The sequence below is a fragment of the Capsicum annuum genome, chromosome 5 (assembly GCF_002878395.1).
Source record: "Capsicum annuum cultivar UCD-10X-F1 chromosome 5, UCD10Xv1.1, whole genome shotgun sequence".
Taxonomy (NCBI): Eukaryota; Viridiplantae; Streptophyta; class Magnoliopsida; order Solanales; family Solanaceae; genus Capsicum; species Capsicum annuum.
In genome coordinates this window covers 1,514,362-1,536,036 of record NC_061115.1, presented here as the reverse complement: position 1 = coordinate 1,536,036, position 21,675 = coordinate 1,514,362, and the positions used below count along the sequence as shown (strand labels likewise).

Below are 21,675 nucleotides of genomic sequence, written 5' to 3'. Positions count from 1 at the left end.
ATGTGACTAGGAGACTTGAAAACATTACTCATTCAAGAATAATACATCCTAAAAACAATCATAGTACTGCAAAAAGACTTTCCATCATAGGGAAAATAAAACAAAATACCATAAGTCTAAATAAAGAGATCACTAAAGACTCCAAAACTATGAGTACTAAATAACACTACAACTCTACCTACCAACTAAGATATGGTCATCTATGACTTATCTATTCCCCTCTCATTTGTACAAAGAACCAATGAACAAAGCAATGAAATAACAGTAAACAAATGAAACTAAAAGACCTGAAAATGACTAGGGAAAACTGTTGTCTTGGTTACTCCGGTTTGACATCTAACTGCGCGGTTAGAGTACTAGCTGTGGTGGTGGTGGTGGTGGTGTTCTCAGCTTGGCCGATGGTTAGTGGCCGGGCGCGGCTAGGCTTGGGTGGCTTGTAGTAGTACTGTGTATCGTCAGGGAAGACGCTGGTTCTCATTTCCATGACCTTCTTGTGAGAGTTGGAGTGCAAGGATGGAACGAATGTGGGACTTGCAGCAGGCCGGTACTCAGGATAAAGTCGGCCTTTCTTGTAGCGAACACCACACGCATTGCAAAGGGATTTGGGTCCCATTGGACCAGCTCTCCATTGAGGCGTCCTTGTTATCTCGCAATGCAAGCATTTCCTAACTTCTTGTGGCTCGGGGTTGTGATCATCGTGAAGTGTCTCGATTGGTGGTCGAGGAATTGAGAACTTGATTCGCTTCTTCTTCTTCTTCATAGGGGACGACTCCTCAGCGAAACTCTCAGATTCCAATGAGTGAACTCCAGGGGGAACAACAAATTGCTGGGGAAGTAGTGATGTTGGAAACATGAGTTGATTTACTGGCCTGGGATTGAAAGTAGTCGGACGAGGACGTTTGCTACGAGCACGTTGTGGACCGTGGTGGCACGGACTAAGAGGCGGAATTGTTTTCCCTGGTCCCGAGCACGATGAGGATGAACTGCTGCTGCTGCTGCTGCTCTCAAGCACAGAAACAGGACTTGAGGTCAGGAATTTGCTGTCAGATGGCTCCTTGTCGACGCGACAATGCTCCTTTCCCAGTGTCAAACCTTCACAAGAGAACGAATCCTCCACGAACGTTGAAAGCCACTCGAGATGAGCGATGTCCTCGTACTACAAAAACAGAAGAGCAAACAAACATAAGCACCAGAAGGAGGACAGTGTAGGGATTCATAGTCTTTTAACGCCTAACGGAGATGCTCGAGTCCTCCAAAATTGTTGTCGCACCAGCGTCATATCGTTGGAAGATCCAACACGGGTGCAGCAACATTTCCGAAGGGTCCAAGCAACATAGTACTAAACAACATCTATTTGATACAACTACTCATTTATTATGATGGAACCTATTTTACCTACCATGGAGGACACACTTATGAGCAGAAACAAAACTATTCCACTGCAAAACGGCAAACATATCGACCGGGTGCATGTCAGATCCTCCGAAAGTTATCAACACGGGTGCAATGGCAATTTTCGAGGACCGGACAAAATAAGGCGGGCCCCACCTAACTCTCAACCACTCCATAAGTGCAAAAAGTGGGGAAGTGAATAAGGTAAATGACAGATTGATTTGAAAGTGAAATTTCAACTAAAACTTATCAACAAGTTGTTATCAGTAGAATGTGTGGCCAAATACAACATCAAACATCCAACCTACTGTGCTTTTAAGATGACGTGACAGTGCCGGACACCACCACCATCAACAACGACAACGACAACATACCCGGTGAAATACCACAAATGGGGTCTAAGGAGGATAGAACGTAAGTAGACCTTACCCCTACCTAACAACGGTAGAGAGGCTGTTTCCGACAGACCTTCGTCAACACCAACAACCAGCTGGTACTAAACAACATACCCGGCGAAATACCACAAATGGGGTCTAGCGAGGGTAGAACGGAAGTAGACCTTACCCCTACCTAACAAAGGTAGAGAGGATGCTTCCGACAGAACTTCGTTAACACCAACAACCAGCTGGTAGTAAAGCAACATATCCGGCGAAATACCACAAATGGGGTCTAGGGAGTCTAGGGAGGGTAGAATGTAAGTAGACCTTACCCCTACCTAACAAAGGTAGAGAGGCTGTTTCCGACAGACCTTCGTTAACACCAACAACCAGCTGGTAGTAAAACAACATACCTGGCGAAATACCACAAATGGGGTCTAGGGAGGGTAGAACGTAAGTAGACCTTACCCCTACCTAACAAAGGTAGAGAGGCTGTTTCCGACAGACCTTCGTGAAGACCAACAATCACCTGGTAGTAAAACAAACCTTACCCCTAACTCACAAGGTAGAGAGGCTGCTTCCGACAGACCTTCGTTAAGACATTCGCATACAACGTCCTACAACAATCACTTACACCTATACCACACGATTCAAAACTCATGATATCGCAAATTTAAGAAGATCAGAGTGAAGTTTAGTAGCTGCAGACACCACTCACCGGAACTGAGAGCTCCGCGGAGAAGTCTGAAGCTGAATTGCTGTAGCTACCGGAGAAAAGTGGCTCGGTATCAGGCAACGGATCATTCCAAATGTTCTGAAAATCCTTACAACCAACAGCATCAAGGCCAGCACACTCATCGTTCCAACTCGGAAAATCCTTACAATCGACAGCGTCAAGGCCACCACACTCATTCTCTGGGGAAAACTCAATCAAATCTTCCATATGATCAAAGAAACTGCTACAATCTATCTCATCGCCGAAATTTGAACCCATTCTATACACTCTTTTTTCCCTCTAAACTAAAACTTTTACCTGTAAAAATTCAAAAACAATACAATGAATTATGAATGTCCATCATAGCAACACTACAACAAAGATACACAACAACAACGACAACATATCCAATGTAATCCCACGAGTCGAGTCTGGGGAGCGTTGAATGTACGTAGACCTTACCCCTACCTTACGAGGTAGAGAGACTGTTTCCAATAGACTCTTGGCCATAGCAAAAAGGATGACATTTGAATATATATATACACACAGACATTACCAGATTCATCAAAGTTCAATGAATCAAAATCTACATAGTTAGAAACTATACAAAACTTACAATAACTCGCAATAATTAATAATTCAAAATATCTTAGAACATCATTGTCGAAAAAGGAATATCCTTCGACTTCGAAAAATGTAACAAAATACACACACACACATTTTTCTATAGCCACATAAAAGTCCATTCTTTCTTCTTTAAACTCGAATACCGTGTTCACTGTCTAGTCAAACAACGTCACATAAATTGAAACAGAAAGGTGTGGGCCACCACCCCTCAAACATATCTTCAAGCTGGAGCAATGTTGTCATAATTATGCTTGCCAGCAAATGTTTGTGGCCCATTTTTTAGTAGCAAAAGGTTGAAATTCTTTTTGGATTCTTGTCAATCACCTCAAAAAAAAAAAAAAAAAAAAAAAGATGAACACAAGGGCCCACAAGCATTTTATTATACGGTACATCCGTGCGCAAAGCATTTCATATTCATGCAGGGTCCACGAAGAACCATTAACCATTAGTGACTGATTCCGCAGCTCGAACTCGCGAACTATAGGTTATATATATACATTTTAGTAATTTGAATAATCAAAGGGTAAGGGTAGTCCATGCACAAAGCATTCTGCATTCATGCGGGGTCCAGAAAAAGGTCATCGGTGACTGATTCCACAACTCAAACTCGTGTATAGCTCATACTTTAGTAATTTGAATATTTACTTGAATGAATTGGAAAAAAAAAATGTGAAAAATAAATTCAAAAATTCAAAAGCATATACCTCTTGAGAAAATGCAGAAAAATTCTCAAAAATTCACTCTATTAGAGAGAATTTACCCTGAAATATCAAGAAAGAAAAAAATTGTCAGAAGTACATCAAAACAATGCAATTACTGTCAACTAAATAGTACACGCAAACTGATTCGAACACTAAAAAGAAAAACAACAAACAATAACTATACGAAATTACGTGCAAGCTAATTCAGACACCACCGCACTAAAACAACACTCCAAGAGAGGGGGGACACAGTGGCAACCAAATGCTTGTTTGGCGATGAAATTTTTTTACTTTTTTTCGGAGTTTGAACTCCAAAAAAAACTATTCCTCACTCCAAATTATTCAGAAAAATTCGAAAACAACTTCAATTAATATTCATAACCAAACACGACTCCAATTTTCAAAATTCATTATTTCACTTTATAAACAAAAATTATGTTTTTTTTCAAATACTCATAATTTCATGACCAAATGTCCTACTTGAATACCACATAAATATTTAATTATGTGCAAACTGACTCGAACACTCACACAACCTAAACAAGGGTACAAAAAAAGGACAAGCAACAAGTAAACAAGACACTCACATAGTACAACAACAAGAACAAAAAAGTACAAATAACACAACAAAAGTTTATGTACCTTGAAGAGAACAAGGGGGAAAAGGGTTTATGAGTAAAACTGCGTGCACGCAAACTGACACAAACACACATATAATCCAAACAAAGGATTTATGAGTAAAACTACGTGCATACAAACTGACTCGAACACTCATACAACCCAAACAAAGGATTTATGAGTAAAACTACATGCGGACAAACCGACTCGAACACTCACACAACCCAAACAATAGTTTAAAAAAAAAAGGAACAAGACAAGCAACAAGTAAACAAGAAACTCAAATAGTACAACAACAACAAGAAATAAGTACAAATAACACTACATAAAATCTATGTACCTTGAAGAGAACAAGTGAAAAAAAAAGGGTTTATGACTAAAACTGCATGCGCCCAAACTGACTCGAACACACAAACAACAACTAAACATGAATAGTACAACAACAACAATAACAACAACAAAAGTAACAAATAAAACTACATAGAATCTATGTACCTTGCAAAAAACAAGGAAAAAAAGGGTTTATGAGTAAAACTGCATGCACACAAACTGACTCGAATACAAACACCCAACCAACAACAAAACATGAATAGTACTACAACAACAAAAAAAAAAAAGTAACAAATGACACTACATAAAATCTATGTACCTTAAAAAAACAAGGAAAAAAAGGGTTTGAGTAAGCAAACTGACTCGAACACACAAACAATAACAAAACATAAATACTACAACAACAACAACAACAACAAAAGTAACAAACAACACTACATAAAATTTATGTACCTTGAAGAGAATTTTTTTTTTTCAGAGAACCAAAAGTGTTTTATGAGAAAAACTTATAGTATACCATAAGTTAGAAATGAAAAAATGAAAAGTTAAAAAGGGATAGAAGAAGAAGAAGGTTCAAAGTAGGTGAGGTAAGGCTTATTACTCATTGCTAGCTGTACCTTTTTAAAAAAAAAAAAAAAACAACAATCACTCACTCACCTCTTTCACATTAAGAGGGTCCCATAATACTCCGAGAGAATTGAGAATTTAAAATTCAGAATTTAAAATTTATAGTGTTGCTGCTACAATATTTTATAGTATGATTATAAATTTTGAATTTAAAATTTGGTGAGTAAAAGTGATTGTTATCTCAAAAATAGGTTAAATTCAATTTTTGAAATAAATTTTATAATCTGATTAAATAGATTGCTTTAGATTCAAAATTGATGACAAAATAATAACTTACTAATATTTATACATAGTAAAGAATATGGTTATTAGATAGATTTTTTTAGATTTAAAATTGATGACAAAATAATATTCCCTCCGTTTCATAATAAATAAATTATTAGATTTTGACACAAAGATTAAGGAAAAACATTAAAGACATAAATTTAACACAACTTTTCATTTTTACCCCAAAAAAAAGTTGACCTTGTAATATTTTTTTAAAAGTTAATTGGTTGTCAAATCTTAAGGGTAAATTTAAAAAAAAATTCAATGATTCACTTATTTTGAAACACCAATAAATACCCCAACAATTCACTTATTCTGAAACGGAGGAAGTAATTTACTAATATTTATACATAGCAAGTCTTTTAGTGTGTATAGAGAGAGAGAGAATGTGCATTTAAATTAGTAGATTCAGAATTTAAAATTTATAGTGTTACTCCTTTAATATTTTATAGTATGATTATAAATTTTGAATTTAAAATTTGGTGATTAAAAGTGAATGTTATCTCAAAAACTGGTTAAATTAAATTTTTGAAATTAATTTATTAAATTTTATGATTAATATTGATATTTTTAGATTCAAAATTTTATAGTATGGTTATAAATTTTGAATTTGAAATTTAAATTTTGGTGAGTAAAAGTGAGTGTTTTCTCAAAAGGTGGTTAAATTTATTTTTTTGAAATAATTTTTGTAATCTGATTAAATTTTATGATTGAATAGATTTTTTTAGATTCAAAATTGATGACCAAATAATAACTTACTAATATTTATACATAGTAAGAAGGAGAAGAAGAAGAAGAAACAAGTATATTTAAAATTTGGTGAGTAAAAATGAATGTTTTCTTAAAAATGGATGTTTTCTTAAAAATGGGTTAAATTAAATTTTTTAAATAAATTTTTTAATATGATCAAATTTTATGATTAAATAAAAAAAAATTATTCAAAATTGATGACCAAATAATAACTTTACTAATATTTATAGTGTATATATATAGTGAGAGAGATTGTGCACTTAAATTATTAGATTCAGTAATTGATATTGTACAATTATTATTCCATAATAACAATAATAGTAACAAATATATTTTTCGTTACGTTATCTAACTTATGTTCTTCGCGTAGCATTTAATCGTAATTACTATAAAATTATGTTGATATTTTCACATATTATAAGGTCATTTTAAATAATCGTTTGGTTATTAGAATGTAATAAATAAAGTTATTTTCTTTCATTTGGGATAAGTAATCTCATGTATTTCGAAAATTGAACTATATAAGAAAAATAAGTGAAAGTCTTTCATTCAGTCGTTTGACTTGTATTCTTTATGTAGCATTAACATCTGATGCATTAAAATTTTCGTATATTATAAGGTCATTTTAAATAGTCGTTTGGTTATCAAAATGCGATTGACAAAAATATCCCTTCTATACGAAATGACTAATAATCTCATCACATTAATAAAAAAAAGAACAAACAACATAAATGTCGATAGTTTGTAGTTTAATTACAAAAAATCTCGATATTTGACATAGTTATAGAAAATATCGATTTTAGATTTGTCGAGATACATAATTTAACTTCCAATACATCCAACGAAAATATATTTTTTCCTTTGTAAAAATACATAATCAGCTCCCGATACATTTTTTTTCAATTTTGAGTCTGTCGAAATACATAATACATCCAATGAAGATGTATTTTTTCTTTGTAGAGATATATAATTAACTCCTGATATATTTTTTCTGATTTTAGATCTGTCGAGATACATAATTAGCTCTTGATACATCAAACGAAAATATATATTTCCTTTGTAAAGATAGATAATCAACTCCCAGTACATTATTTTCGATTTTGAGTCTATCGAGATATATAACACATCCAACGAAGATATATTTTTTCCTTTGTAAAGATACATAATTAGTTTTTGATATATTTTTTTTATTTTAAGTCTGTTGAGATACATAATCAGCTCCCGATACATCAAATGAAGATATTGTAAGGGTGGGAATGTATAAATATGACGAATTAAGGCGTATCTTTATGTTATTATTCTTAAAAATAATTTTCGAGACTAACTAATACTCGTAACCAAACGCCTCGCTATTCTTAGTTATACGTGTACCTTAACGTAGACGTTGGCGCGTAATTATTGCCGGTGTTTTGAAAAAACGTTATACGCGTTAATATTAACGGCCGTTATTTTTGACATTTTTGGTAATTTAATTTTATTTTCTTAAAAAAAAGATTGACTTTTCTGTTTAATGAGCAAGTGTAATTCACGTACCAATAATATTACTTTATTGTGATTGATTGACGTTGTTTGTTCCAATAGGGGAGCGCGTGGTACACACATGCTGTGGGTATTGTATTTTAGATAGCGAAATGGAAAGTTCTGAGCCGAGAGTCTATCGGAAACAGTCTCTCTACGGTATGAACTGCGTACATTTACCCTCCACAGACCCAACTCGGTGGGAACATACTCTGCATGTTGTCGTTGTTGTTGTTGTTGAAATGGGAAGCTCGGTGTACTAAAGTTTGGGTTTGAGGGAAGGTCGGAGCGGGTTATTGTATGCAGTCTTATCTTACGTTTATGTAAGAAACTGTTTCCACGGCTTGGTCACATGACACCAACTTTGTCAAGTACTTCGAGGTTCCCCCTTCTATTTAGATACCGAAATATCGTATTGAAATAGAAACTTACTATATCGCTAATTTGATAGTATTGTATTTTATACTTTCTTCGCCTCATATTAGTTGTTTTTTGATTTGGTAAGTAAGTTGAGACAACCATTTTTATTAATGTGGTCATCTAATATGAGACAGAGGGAATACGATATTTGATATTTATAAAAAAGAATTACTGATACGTTTTACGTATCGAAGTATATAGTTCATATGTATTATTATAGTGCCGACGATCTTTTGTAAGCTAATATAATGCGAAATTAATTATTTAGACGTTGAAATTTTAACTACTCGATCTTGATTGAAATGTTCTATTTTATAGTCGATTAACAAAGAGAACTACTTGTACTTTATTTTGAATATTTATATATGTCTTAAAGTGTTAATAATTTCTCAAATTTAAAAAAAATATCGTTTAATTAAAACAATATAATTTTGAAACTACGAAACTTATGTATAAATCACTAAAATTATAAAAACTAACATATATGAATTCGTAAATATAAATATAAAATGATTTAATATTTTTAAAAAAAGTTGAACTCATCATACTATTTTTACAACTAGTATTTATTTTATTTTAAAAAAAGAAAAAAAAAGAATTTGAAAATCAGCTTTATTCGTGAATACTTTTTCTTTTGACATAACTTAGATTATACTCATTGAATATATATCTTCCTTCAAAAATACTCTTTCTTTTAATAACTTCCAACAAAAATATATTTTTAGGTAAATATCTATTTTCCAATTTTAATCTTTGGACTAGTGCAACAATTAAATACATTGTCAATATACAAAAAAAAATACAATTTTCTCAATTTAATCGGTTATAGTAGGCAGTGTCAAAGTCAGAATTTTCATTGAGGTGGTTCAAAAGTGCACACTCGAACTAGTCGAAAGGGGTTAACTATGTATAAGTAGTGTGATTTTTTGTCAAAGGGGATTTGGATACTAGCTCCGCCCCTGACAGTAGGGATTCGAGGGTCTTTCGAGAACAATCTCTCTACATCCACAAGGCAGTGGTATCTGCGTACACTCTTCCCGTCTCAGATTGCACTTGTGTGATTTCACTGAATATGTGTTGTTGTAATCCGTTATAATAGGTTAGAGTGCAACAATTATATTACATTGTTAATATACAAAAAAAAAATACCATTTTCTCAATTTCATTAGTATAGTAGGGAGTAAAGGGTCTTTCAAAAACAGACTCTCTAATAGTGATGGAGCCAGAATTTTTACTAAAAGGGGTTTCAAAATCAGAAAAAGTAGGCACATGAACTAGCTGAAGGGGGTTCAACACCAGTTATATATATTCATAAAAAATAATTTTAATTATGTATAAATAGTATAATTTTTCGACGAATGGGGTTCGAGTGAACCTCCGAACCATAAGGTGGCTCCGCCCCTGCTCTCTACATCCACAAGGTAGTGGTATCTGCGTACACTCTTCCCGTCTTAGATTGCACTTGTGTGATTTCACTGAATATATTGTTGTTTTTGTATATATATATATATATATTCAATGAATCAAAGAGGGAAAAAAATATTTTAACAAGAAATTATTCAAGCAAAATATAATTTTTCATATTAATTAATTAAAAAATGTCTTTTTCAATAAGGTACGTTAAATGATTAATGTTACTTCCTTCACTTATAAGCTAAGCAATTAAATATTAGTGTCTCTCACTCTTGCAAATGCACATGACATGTTATTTATTTATGTATTCTTTATTTTTTTCTTTATTCTTATTTTTTTTAAAAGTAGATCTAGCAAAAGATTAAAAAAATAATAATGTAAGTTGATATTCTTATAAGTGATTTAATATTTTGATATCGAGTTCATTTGATTCTAATATTTTCGATGCGAAGTATATATGTTTTGTACAAGAATTCAAAAAAGTTCAACAAATACAATAAATTTGAACACATAACATCAAAAGTAAAATGAATTTAATACTGTTGAGAATTCATTTGGTCGATTCAATTAATTTGAAATTGAGACGTAGTTGTTATAATTGTTATTTTTAGACTTAATTATTAGTTGTTAAAATATGTCAACAAACTATATATGTATAGTCCACAAAGTATAATAAGAAAATATTTATAGAAAAAATTAAATGAGGTCATGTTATAAGAAAAATAGGGTAGAAGCACATGGGAATACATGCAATAAATCAAAGATAGTAATATCACTTGACTATTTAATATACTATATATACATCCAATCAAATATACTCCATATAAATATCTAATAGTATAATATAACAAAACGACAACAAAATTTTGACGAAATTAGTTGTAACATGTCTTAACTTTATGAGGGTCCTATGATCCCCTAGCTCGACTATTTGTTACTGTATTTCGTTGGCATATACTTATTCAGCTAAATCATTGCGTGAATATACGCGCACTAGCGCGAAATCATTTGAAGTGGTCCAGCTGGATAAATATATGCCACAGAAATATGATAATAAATAGTCGAGGGAAATCATAGAACCCCGTAAAGTTAAGACGTGTTACAGTTAATTTCATCAAAATTTAATCATATTTTTGAATCTTTTCCCTTTACCAAATCATTTTATTTTATAATTTCCTTGTATGATGTTAACACTAACACTAGTAGATCTATGTTTGTTAATTAGTTGTTTTTATAAATTTGCATGTTGTTGTTGTCCCCTCACTTTCTCCCAACTCCCTTGAACTTAGACCTATAATTATCATATTTTGGTCTAAATCATAGGCTTATATTAGGTGAAATTCTTTTAAATTATAATATGGAAATAGCCCATATTTTGAGAGTTTTAAGAGTAATTTTTAAATTATAATTAAAAGTTTGAAGGGCAATTTTGAACTTTTTAAAAAAGAATTTGGACAAGTAAGAAATTAAGGATAAATACTTAACAATTTGCTAATAAATAAATAAATAAATAAATAAATAAATAAATATATATATATGTGATATGATATGATATTGATTATGAATTCGATCCGTGAAATCAGTTTCTATTTGATCGAGTCAAAATAGTATTTATGTCAAACTTTTGACGCGTGCAACTATTTACCGAATTCAACGCGAGTAAGTGAAATCAGTTATTACTATTTGTGAATAATTTTTATATCACACTTCTGAAGTGTACAATTATTTATCTTATCCAATATGAATAGAAGAATTTAGACACATAAAGTTTCACCATTTCACGCTGAAATTTCGTTAGTGCAACAATAAATACTTAACAATTTGCTAAATTACAAAAAAATATGAATAAACCTATTAATTAAAAAGCTCAACCTGTAAACTCAGTTACTATTGCTTGCTTCAAAATAGTAATTTTATAATAATGTGGTTGTCACGTAACTACAAGGTTTGTTAGTAGAAAAGACATGTTAATTTTTATTACTACTTTGACCTTTAGTAAAATATTTTTTGTTAATTAAATAAAATTTCAAAGACTAAATCGTACTTACTCTTAATATAAAATAATTAGTACTAATGGAGGTCACGTGCAAAGAGCGTGCAAGCAAGTATGTACCCATGTTTCTTTTTCTATGTATGGGCCCACATAACGCGTTAGCCACGTGGCAACAAAGAAGTGGACCCCACATGATGGAAGAATCCACGTGGTATTCCAGCTTGGCAGCTGTAACAGGGTCACATGACTTTGCCTAGGGATTTGAGCCTCAATATTTTATTATTTCAAATTTTTTTATTTTTTAAAAAGCAGTATATAGCTTGATTCAGACAAAAGTTTTTTTTTTTTTAAAATAATATTTCATTTAAAATATTTTTAGAGTTAATACAATAAGACCCTAAACTTGACACCAAATTATAACTTTGATCTTAAACTTTGACAGTGAACAAATATGACCTTTAACTATTCAAAACTGCACAAATATGACCTCCGATCCTACGTGGCAAAACGCGTGTTCAACACACAAAACTGAGCGCGCCCAGCTTAAAATCTAAGGTCATAATACATAAATATGACTCTAAACTTTGACAGTACACAAATATAACCTTTAACTATTCAAAACTGTACAAATATGACCTTTAAATGACTTTTCACTAGCTCAAAGATGAAAATAACATCTAATTTCTTTTGTCATTATGGAAAAAGAGAAATATTAAAGATTTATTAATTAGGTGAGTCAGCCTCATACGAAAAAATCGCGTGGGTATGTATATATATTATAAAGCAGAGGGCGAATTTAAGTTATATAATATCTAAATATTATTTATTTAAATATTAAATTAAAGATGAAACTATACTAATAATAAAAAAATTATAGTTTTAATAAAACGTTATTAAATTAATGTTATTAAGGATAGTAGTAGTAGTATATTAAATTAACGTTATCAAATTAACTTAATTAAAATGTTATTAAATTAACGTTATTAAAATGTTAGTAAATTAACGCAAGGGGCGGGCTTACATGGTTGCATGGGGTTCACCCGAACCCCTTCAGTAAAAAAATTACGTTGAATACATATAAGGTAGAAAATGTATATTTATGTAGGTATATTAATGTTGAACCACATAAAACAAGGCACTTAGATAGCCCACTGGTGTTATTTGCTCTTCTTGGGAGCTTCCTTCAGCCTACTGTGCGGGTTCGATCCCTGCTAATATTTTTTTTTAATTAAAAAATGTTAGGTACTGCTGCTATAGAAATAAATAAAATAATAATAATAAAAAAAAACTGTTTTTAATTAAAAAGATATAGAATGTTGAATCATACGGTTTAGAATAGTATAGTGGGTGGCATGTTGTATTTTGTGATTTAGAGTTAGGCTTGATCACGGTGAAAGGATTTAAGCTACTATAGGCGTTACTAGAAAGATTTGTTAGCGCCCATATGAGAATTATAAGTTGAATCGAATGTATATGGTATTTGAAGAGGATAGTATAGTTAAGGGAGCATTCTAGAAATGTGCTAAGCCTGAAAGTAAGAAGTTGCATTGCCTAAGGCCTGGAAATTTTATCCTAGTTTATGAGTTATATTTTATGAGTTATATGCCTATATTCCATGCTATAGAGTAGTGTCCATGTTGGGATCCTTTACTGGGTGTCTTGTGTAACTCATGCCCAAAATTCTTTGCTCCCTAATGCTGCTAGAACTTCTTTAGAAAGAGTGTTGAAGAGATACTCCAATTAAGTATAAGGGTCCAGCATAATTCAGTATATATAACCAGTAATTCAGTTTAACAGTTAGGCAGACAAGTTACGGTGGTTTTCCACCATTTCACCCAGTCCCACTATCCGAAGTCTCAGACGTATGACCAGCCCAAGAGACAATCAATTCCATCCATGTAAGTTGCAAATTCAGTTCAATCAAAGCATCATGTTTCAGATTCAGCTGCTTAGTCATGACTCAGTTCATAAGAGTTCAGTGCATAATCTCAAATTTTCACAACCCTGATACGATCTAAGTCCTGTAGTCTCATGATTCGTACTTGCATAAGTTATCACTTCTCAATTCAATATGTATGATTTGATCATGAACACTTCAAGGGAATCCTAAACTCTTAGCATGAATCAGCTCCTTAAAGCAAGTAAAGTTAAGTCAGCTTAGAATTCAGTTTCATGATAGAATTCTAAATGTTTCAAGTCGCCTATATCCTTTCTTAAAAGACATATCATGTCCACATTATTTCATACCTTAAAGACTTCAACATTCCTACCCATCATTCGGGGACGAATGATCCCAAGGGGGAGATAATGTAACACCCTGCATTTTGGGTTAGAACGAAAATCGTCGTTTCTATGCGTTGATGATCTAAAAGCCATAAATCCTATGCAAATTTGGCATGTTAATCAATTATGTAGTGTGGGAACCTATTTGAGCATGAATTGAGATCATAGAGGTCCTCAAACTCAAGGACTAGTTGAAAGCTTTCTATCGTTCGAGTTTGAGTGAACGTCAAAACTTAGATCAACTTCAATCGGCCATAACTCTTTGTATATAAAGAATTAGGATGACTACTATATATCAAATGAAAGGTCTTTGAGTCCTCTTTCCAACCCCATCAGTTTCGCTTTAATTCAATAGCGGAGTAGAAAATTATGCTCATTTTACTTCGAAGTATCTGTCAGCCAAAACGTGACGACGAGGCTGACGACTTATCAGATGTGTGACGGCCCGTCAGACTTGGTCGTCAGACTAAGACAGTGAATGGTGAAAACCAGACCAAAAATGACGACCTGGGTGACGACTTATTACCTGAGTGATGGCCCATCAACCCTGATTGTCAACTGATGCAATTATGCAATTTTTGGGGGTTCCTTAGGGGTATTTTGGTCTTTCTCTCACTCCAAAAACCTTTCACACGAATTAAATCACCCCTTAAGCGTTATTAATCAATCAATATCAGTTTTACAACATCAAAAAATTCCTCTTCACTCTCAAAATAAGATCAAAACTAGGGTTTTCTCCAAAAACAAGAAATTCAAGAAAATCAAGCCTTAAGTCCAGGTTCTCCAATAAATAAATCAAGATCCAGGTTTCATCCATCAAGATCTAGGTTCCATCTTCTAGATCTTATAATTTGAGGTACGCGAGGTTTTCCTAAAATCTCATGGGCATAAATTTTTTTGCATAGTTTTGACTTATGTTGTCAGAACATGAAACCTCTTATACTATTTACATGCTTGGGTTGTCTGAACTATGTTTTGATGAAAGATCATGCTTAATGCATTATGGCTCAGAAAACATGACTTGCAAGTCTTGGTATGACGATACCAAAATAGACAATGCCACAACAGACTCAGACAAACATAGAAACCAAATTTTCATGATTTTATATTTCAGAATGATATATGTTTAGAAATGAATAAAATTGGGCATAAAGAGATGTTAGGTGGTCCCTCGAAGAAGGCACGAGTTCAGACAACTAATTGCCCAAAACCGTGATTTGTCGATCCAGGTATATTATATTATGCTGGCCTAGTGCCCTGTGGTGTATTAGACTCAGACACTCCAACCCTTGCGGCACACTAGGGTTGGGGCTTCCCCGCCAAGTCAATGACGAACTCCATATAGCTCGTGGGGTTTTAGACTTGTAGGGGTGTACCACCTAACTCAGAAGTAATACGAAAATCATAAATTGCATTGACAGAAAGGTTTTTATGATTATCAAAATGATGCCAATGTGTTTTGAAAACTATATTATGCATGATATTTTGATAAATTGCTCTCCATTAATTTATTTATATAAAAACTTTATTTTGGATTACTTTACGTACCAGTACAACTGTATTGACCTCCCCCTCCCTCCAAGTTCTGAGGTACAGTCTAGGGGTTCTGATAAGCAGTAGATTTTTTCAGGCAGGAGTGAAGAGTATCAGTTGGTGAGCCTTCTATATTTTAGAAGGTGTATTTACTTTCAGACATTTATCATTTATTATGGTTTTGATCTACTGGGGGCCTTGTCCCAGATTCAGATAAGTTTTGATGTCTTGAGTAGTAGAGATTTCACAAACGGATAAAGATGCAATTTTATGTTGAAAAACCTATTCTAGTAGTGTTAAACAGATTTCAGATTTATGACCATGTTTCCGTTTAGCTATGTATTTCCGCATCTTCTTTTACAGTATAAATATTGTGCATGATTACCAGATACAGAAGGGCATTCGGGCTTCTTGGTTCGGGATGCTCGTCACGGTCAGGACCTCGGTTTGGATCGTGACATAAATCCTAATAAATATCAAAGTAGATCTTGATAGATATTCACTATAATGTAAATATATATATAACAATAATACTATTTTCAAATAAAAGTTCAAATCTACTACTACTATTAGTAAAACTAGCTTTCCGTTCATATTGGGTCAAGCACATATTTGTCGGTTTCATTGATCAATTAATTACTAATTGTTTTTCTGCATCATCACATTGTTGCTGGTGGACAGTACTCTTTAGCATGTTATTGGTTGTGAACAGGGAACACTTCCTTTGGGCGTAATCTCAATCTGTATTTGTTTGTAGGTTTAACATTGTATGCATGTGATCATAGATATATCGTGTGGGGTTGGGAAAACGACTGTAAAGAGAGAAGAAAGCTGACACTCAGCGACATCTGCTTAAATCTTGATGACGAAAGAGCTTAAAGCTGAGAAATCACTACTAGAAATAAGGGCTATGGGAACTTATTTAGCGACGATTCATCAACCGTTACTAAAAATTACCTATAATCGTTGCATAAAATTGTCTAGTCTATTAGCACAAAAATTAATAGAACCGTCGCAATATACTTGAAAACCGTCGCAATAGGATATTCTATGGTCACGGTTTTAAGAACCGTCGCCATAGATAATTTTTAGCCACGTTTTTTTTTGACAAAAAATTATATTTACCGAAAATTTTCTCTCCAACATTTTATTTACCCGCTTATTTTAATTATATTAATTTTCTTTAAAAAAACATTTCAATATTTTGGCTCTAGTTAGGGTTTAGAAAGCCCCAAATTGATAATACGCCAACACTTTCTTCATTCATCCTCTCGTAAATTCTTCAACATCAGGGACTTCAATTCTTCTCTTCGTCAATTCTTCAAGGAATCGTTACATTGAGAAACAATTCTTCTTCTATTGAAAAAATTGTTGAAGTGAAAGACACTTGGTTGTTCTATTGAGAAATCCGTTACATTAATTGTTGTTCTACTCATCTTCTTCTCCGCTCAATTCGGTGTGAATCGTTCAACCTTGGTGTCTTCCCTACAACAGCGTCTTTGTAAAGGTCAGCAAATTGTTTATAGTTGACGTGGGTAATTCCTTGCACTGCTGTTTAAGTTAGTTTGGGGATTAAAAGTTGTAAGTAATGAAAATGGTATTTAGGGTTCTCTTGGGATTGTTCGAGTTTAATGATGGTTGTCTAATTTCGTTGAATTTTTGACTGTTAGTTTAATTTAGATATAGTACGTGGCCTGTTATGTTTGGATTTCAATCTTATATGGCCAATTTTGCACTTAGATAGAATCGACTTGCCTCTATTTTTGGGACTATTATGTGGTGTATAAGGATTAAATGTTAGCGATTTCAAGTGCAACAGATCTATGGTTTTCGAACTTTGTAGATTATGCTCTAAACTCTATCAGATTGATTCATCTGTTTTGCTTACAAATCTCACTTTTGTTGTATTAGGGAGGTTGGGAAAAGGATGAAACAATTGAAGTTACTGCAAGGCGCGAGACAATAGAGGAAGCTGGTGTTTGTGGTGATATCAAAGGTTAGTTATGGCCGAAAGCCATTTGAAAGTTCTTTGATCTACAACTTTTCTCTCTTGTATAGGTCGTTAGAGGTAGTTCTAACGAGATGTTGAAAATCATATTGCAGGAAAAACTAGGAACGTTGTACTTCGAGAATAAAAGTGGTGACACTGCTTACAAAGGGCACCTGTTTCCCTTATTTGTGATGGAGGAACTAGATTTATGGCCGGAGAAAGACACCCGCGAAAGATCTAAGACATCCGCGAAAGATCTGCTGTACATTCTCTATACATTTGCATATACACAATGTCACTGTGTCACATATCCGTATTTGCTTACTGGTATTTTCATACATTCAATTGCAGATGAGCGTGCGATAAGCAAGAAAGCTCTGCCAACAGGGCTTGATGAAAGAAGCCTTGGAGTTGTTAGTTAGTCGCCTCACGTCACAATGTAGGCGGACTAAAATGGACCTGTTTTCAAGAATCACCCGTAGCTCAGTTGGCCATGGAACTATTTTGCAGTTAGGAGGCAGGGCACAAGTACTCGCTCAACCACCACCACCTACTCCGACAGATGAGGCCTAGTCTCCATCAGCCAAGGTAAAAGTAGCTTGTAAATACGAAAATTAGCATAGCACATGATGTGTGGATTTGGCGCTAACCTGTCGCGAACCAACCATGACTAATCACCAAGGAATCATATCATGTTGTTGAATGTTGCATTAATGGAGCAAAATCTTGAATTTTGAAGATGGTCGTCTCCAGAATAGACCAATGTGGTGATGAATTATTATGCCTAAAATTTAAATAGGCCTGCAGCATCATTAAGAAAAAGTTTAAGATTATATAGTTCCTTCACATGCTATGTTGCTCGAACTCTCCAAAAATGTAACCGCAATCATGTTGGATCCTCCAAAAATGCACTACTTTTGGAGGATCCATCTTGCGCTCCCTCGACACTTTTGAATAGTCCGAGCAACATAATTGACATGAGAATTCTTTTTCCTTGAATTTTTTTTAATTTCTTCCTTCATGAATCCTTTTTCTCGTCATGATTTCAGGTTTATTTTCTATAGTCTCCTTTTGCCATTCTTATATTCAGCAGTTAGTAAGAGGTTTAATACAAAAATTTCTTAGGTATATAATTTACATTTTAACTATTAAGTAAACATGGGTTACCTGGTGGTTAGTTTTAAGAACAATGCAATGAGAAACAAATAGCACTACCAACCATAATATCCTTATGTTGTTAGTAATGTTCCTTAATGGTTTTCAGTAGTTTAGAAATCTCAATCTTCTTACTATCTAGGATGCAGAAAGTGAATATTTAGTTTCTGATTTAGACAGGTGTAGCGTTTAATCCACTTGTAAAATTTGTAGATCTCTAAGGTTCAAGTATTAGTACCATGACATCTGTTCCTTTAGCATTTTTCAAGTGACTCTCTGGACAACTGGATTTAGAAAATCTTGCGTTGCTTGACTGGCGATGGTAAGTCCTATTGAGGCCTGAAGTATAAAACCATCATGTGTAACACACTAGTCATGTTATGGAGTTTAAGTTATATACACCATCCGTCAAAATAAAATACTTTTATTTGGTCATTAATGTACTCCCAATTAATTCATATGATACGCAGGGCCACTTCCAAAGGCAGAATGTGAAAGAGTCTTCACGGAACGAGGATGTGATTTTTGTTTGACAATCCTTGGCAGCCGGAGTTCCCTACGGGCTCACAGAGAATCCTGCATATCGCATCCGAATAATAATGTATGTAAAATTAATTCTAGCTATGATAGACTCAAGTCCCTCGTATTTGTCTCATCTAGTAAATAAGACCAGATGATAGCCACACTTTCTTCCTCAAATCTACAAAGCTATCTCTTCTCTCTAGCTACTCAAGACTATAGAGTCTCAAATCTACAATTGCTGGAATTATTACAGGAAGAGTTATCGACCACTTTTAAAAGAAAATGGCTTCTTCTGCATTTTAAAGTTGGTGATGCTACCTCTCTGCTCATCTGTACTAGTTTTGAATTTTGTAATTGTTCCATGATCACGTCTCTACACGTTAGCTTCCATAGTCTGTTTTTTTTCTTATAACACTGGTGTTCAGTCCCACGTGTGTGTAGCTTGACTTTTCAGTGAGTACCTCCTATCTCCCGCTAGCATAGTTACCGGGTAACTCCAACTACTGGATATGTTTAGTTGTCTTTAAACATATTTAGTGATTTATAGAATATTGAATCCTGTTGACGCTATAAGATAGGAGTAACATTTATCTATTTTCTTTTAAGTATAGTTTATCAATGTGATCATGTTCTATCACAAATTTAACCTCCTCCATAGAATCATCTGAATGCCAGTTATGATCTTTTGTTTCTCCTTCATTAACATAATAGAATGCACTTGATGTTTATGAATGTCGTGCTTACACTTTCTTGTTTGCGTTCACTTGCCTTGTCTTGTCCATGTGAAGGGAAGCCTTATAGAATAAGGAAGCTCGCCACTGAAGATTACTGGGGTATTCAGTGGCAATGTGATGATTCCCTGAGTCTCCGTATAAGAATTTGTATTTGTGGCACATTCTGCTTTGGGAAAGAAATGAATACATGGACAATTGCTTGGCTAAAGGGCTTTGAATCTCCATTTTTTGCTCTGTAGTATTTGCAAGATCATAGTTGGGTGCAAATTTACTGCCAAATGATTTTTTTTCTTCTCCTTTTTTTCCCTTCTCCCCTCTCTTATTAACTCTGTTGGACCAGATTATCTCAGGAAAATCGTAGTTGAAGATCATCCAAGTCAACCAAAGTTGACATTATGATAGAAGAGGTAATAGCAAAAACCTTTTCTTGCTATTATCTTAAATACTCTGCAACACATTAGAGCAGTTTACTTGTTTGTTGAGAAGTGGAAGTTCCACATAAGTTGGGATATGGTGTCTTTAGAAGGTTTATATGTGGAGTTTAACCAGGTGTCTGTGAATAAGTGAGCGACATGCTTGATATATATGGACGTATATGGTAATGGCTTTGACCACAACATTAAACTATTCCCTTACCATATTGATCATTATAACTACTATGACTTGCAATTGCAATGTCATTTTGTGCATGACAGATTCCAATTGCAATTGCAATGATTATAGTTCCACCTCCACCTATCTTCAAAATTGGTAACTCTTCTTCTTAAATATTTCCCCTTCTAATTAGTTTTGTGGTTGGAAAGGCTACCTGTTCTCCAGAATTACAGTTACTGCCTCTTGCCAGCATAATTTACTAATGGATGATTGCCTAGGACAAAGCTAAAAGGAAAAGCTACTACTACACATAGGTGTCGGCATCAGCAGTGTGCTTAATTAGAGATTTGACTTTTAAAATTCACGGTGAAATTTGAACTCTTTTGAACTCCCTCAAGTCACTGAGTTATCTCTAGTCTTATATGCAGGGGTTACCTTATATATATAGTGTAATTTTTGTTGAGAGAATTTGAGTGAACCCCTTGCTAGCTAGTTGCTACCCTCTAGTTTGTTGGAGAGAATTTGAGCGAACCCCTTGCTAGCTAGTTGCTACCCTCTAGTTTGTTGGATAACAGTACATTGTTAATGTTAAGCAAAGTCCACAAAATTGGTACTCTTGTGTTTTTCTGAAGAGAGATAATGTTACTTGTTGCATTTAACCCCTGAGTTACAATCATTATGCTGGGGTTTTAGTAAATATTCCTTTTTATGAAGTTACTCATTTCATTTGTGTACCATGCGTACGGCTTGTTCAGTGCAGTGTGTTAATATCCAACTTTATCAGACTTGAGCTATAGCTTTCTGGCTGTTTAATGTTTAGGCTGTCCTATATACTGTAACTTGATCTTTTCCAACTTTTGTTGTAGTTGTTGTGTAATTTATTGTTCAACTTTAATTTTGTTTTTCTTATTGTTATAGGTGATCATGACATAGAAGATGGCGGGAACGAAATTGATGAACTAGACCTGACTTAAGCGATTGATCACATTGGCTTCACGTCACACTAGTAGTTGAAAAACTTGTGTATGTTCTGATTGAGATCGATCACATTTGATTGAGTAGATTCAAACATCTTTTATTTTTGAACATTCAAAACTACTTGTGTATGTTTTATTT

General features: G+C 33.7%; 1 protein-coding gene and 1 long non-coding RNA gene across 6 annotated transcripts; one reads left to right on the top strand and one right to left on the bottom strand.

The window, feature by feature from the left end:
- Window positions 1–3: 3 nt before the first annotated feature.
- On the bottom strand, window positions 4–5,406 carry LOC107870093 (GATA transcription factor 8). 2 transcript variants are annotated; one of them, XM_016716503.2, is made up of 4 exons: window positions 5,214–5,406; window positions 3,816–3,872; window positions 2,488–2,802; window positions 4–1,156 (listed from the first exon to the last, which is right to left on the bottom strand). In XM_016716503.2, exons 3-4 carry the CDS (start codon window positions 2,761–2,763, stop codon window positions 320–322), a joined length of 1,113 nt encoding a protein of 370 aa, XP_016571989.1. In that variant the 5' UTR covers window positions 2,764–2,802; window positions 3,816–3,872; window positions 5,214–5,406; the 3' UTR covers window positions 4–319. The 2 variants fall into 2 exon arrangements, with proteins under 2 accessions (XP_016571989.1, XP_047268336.1); XM_047412380.1 differs by lacking the exons at window positions 3,816–3,872; window positions 5,214–5,406 and adding an exon at window positions 2,953–3,780.
- Window positions 5,407–16,496: 11,090 nt separating this feature from the next.
- Window positions 16,497–21,657, top strand: LOC107870094. 4 transcript variants are annotated; one of them, XR_007055373.1, is made up of 8 exons: window positions 16,522–17,071; window positions 17,476–17,560; window positions 17,668–17,816; window positions 17,906–18,142; window positions 18,923–19,031; window positions 19,180–19,310; window positions 20,306–20,372; window positions 21,478–21,657. It is a non-coding gene; the product is annotated as an uncharacterized LOC107870094 (long non-coding RNA). The 4 variants fall into 4 exon arrangements; XR_007055372.1 differs by lacking the exon at window positions 18,923–19,031 and having other exon boundaries at window positions 16,497–17,071; XR_007055374.1 differs by lacking the exon at window positions 18,923–19,031 and having other exon boundaries at window positions 16,501–17,071; window positions 19,180–20,220.
- The last annotated feature ends 18 nt before the right edge of the window (window positions 21,658–21,675 follow it).

Bases quoted from the DNA above. Each gene is read 5' to 3' on its own strand.
- LOC107870093 (XM_016716503.2), bottom strand. From the start codon at position 2,763: ATGGGTTCAAATTTCGGCGATGAGATAGATTGTAGCAGTTTCTTTGAT. The intron at 1,157-2,487 runs GTGAGTGGTGTC...CTGTTTTTGTAG, and splicing joins CCGCGGAGCTCTCAGTTCCG to TACGAGGACATCGCTCATCT.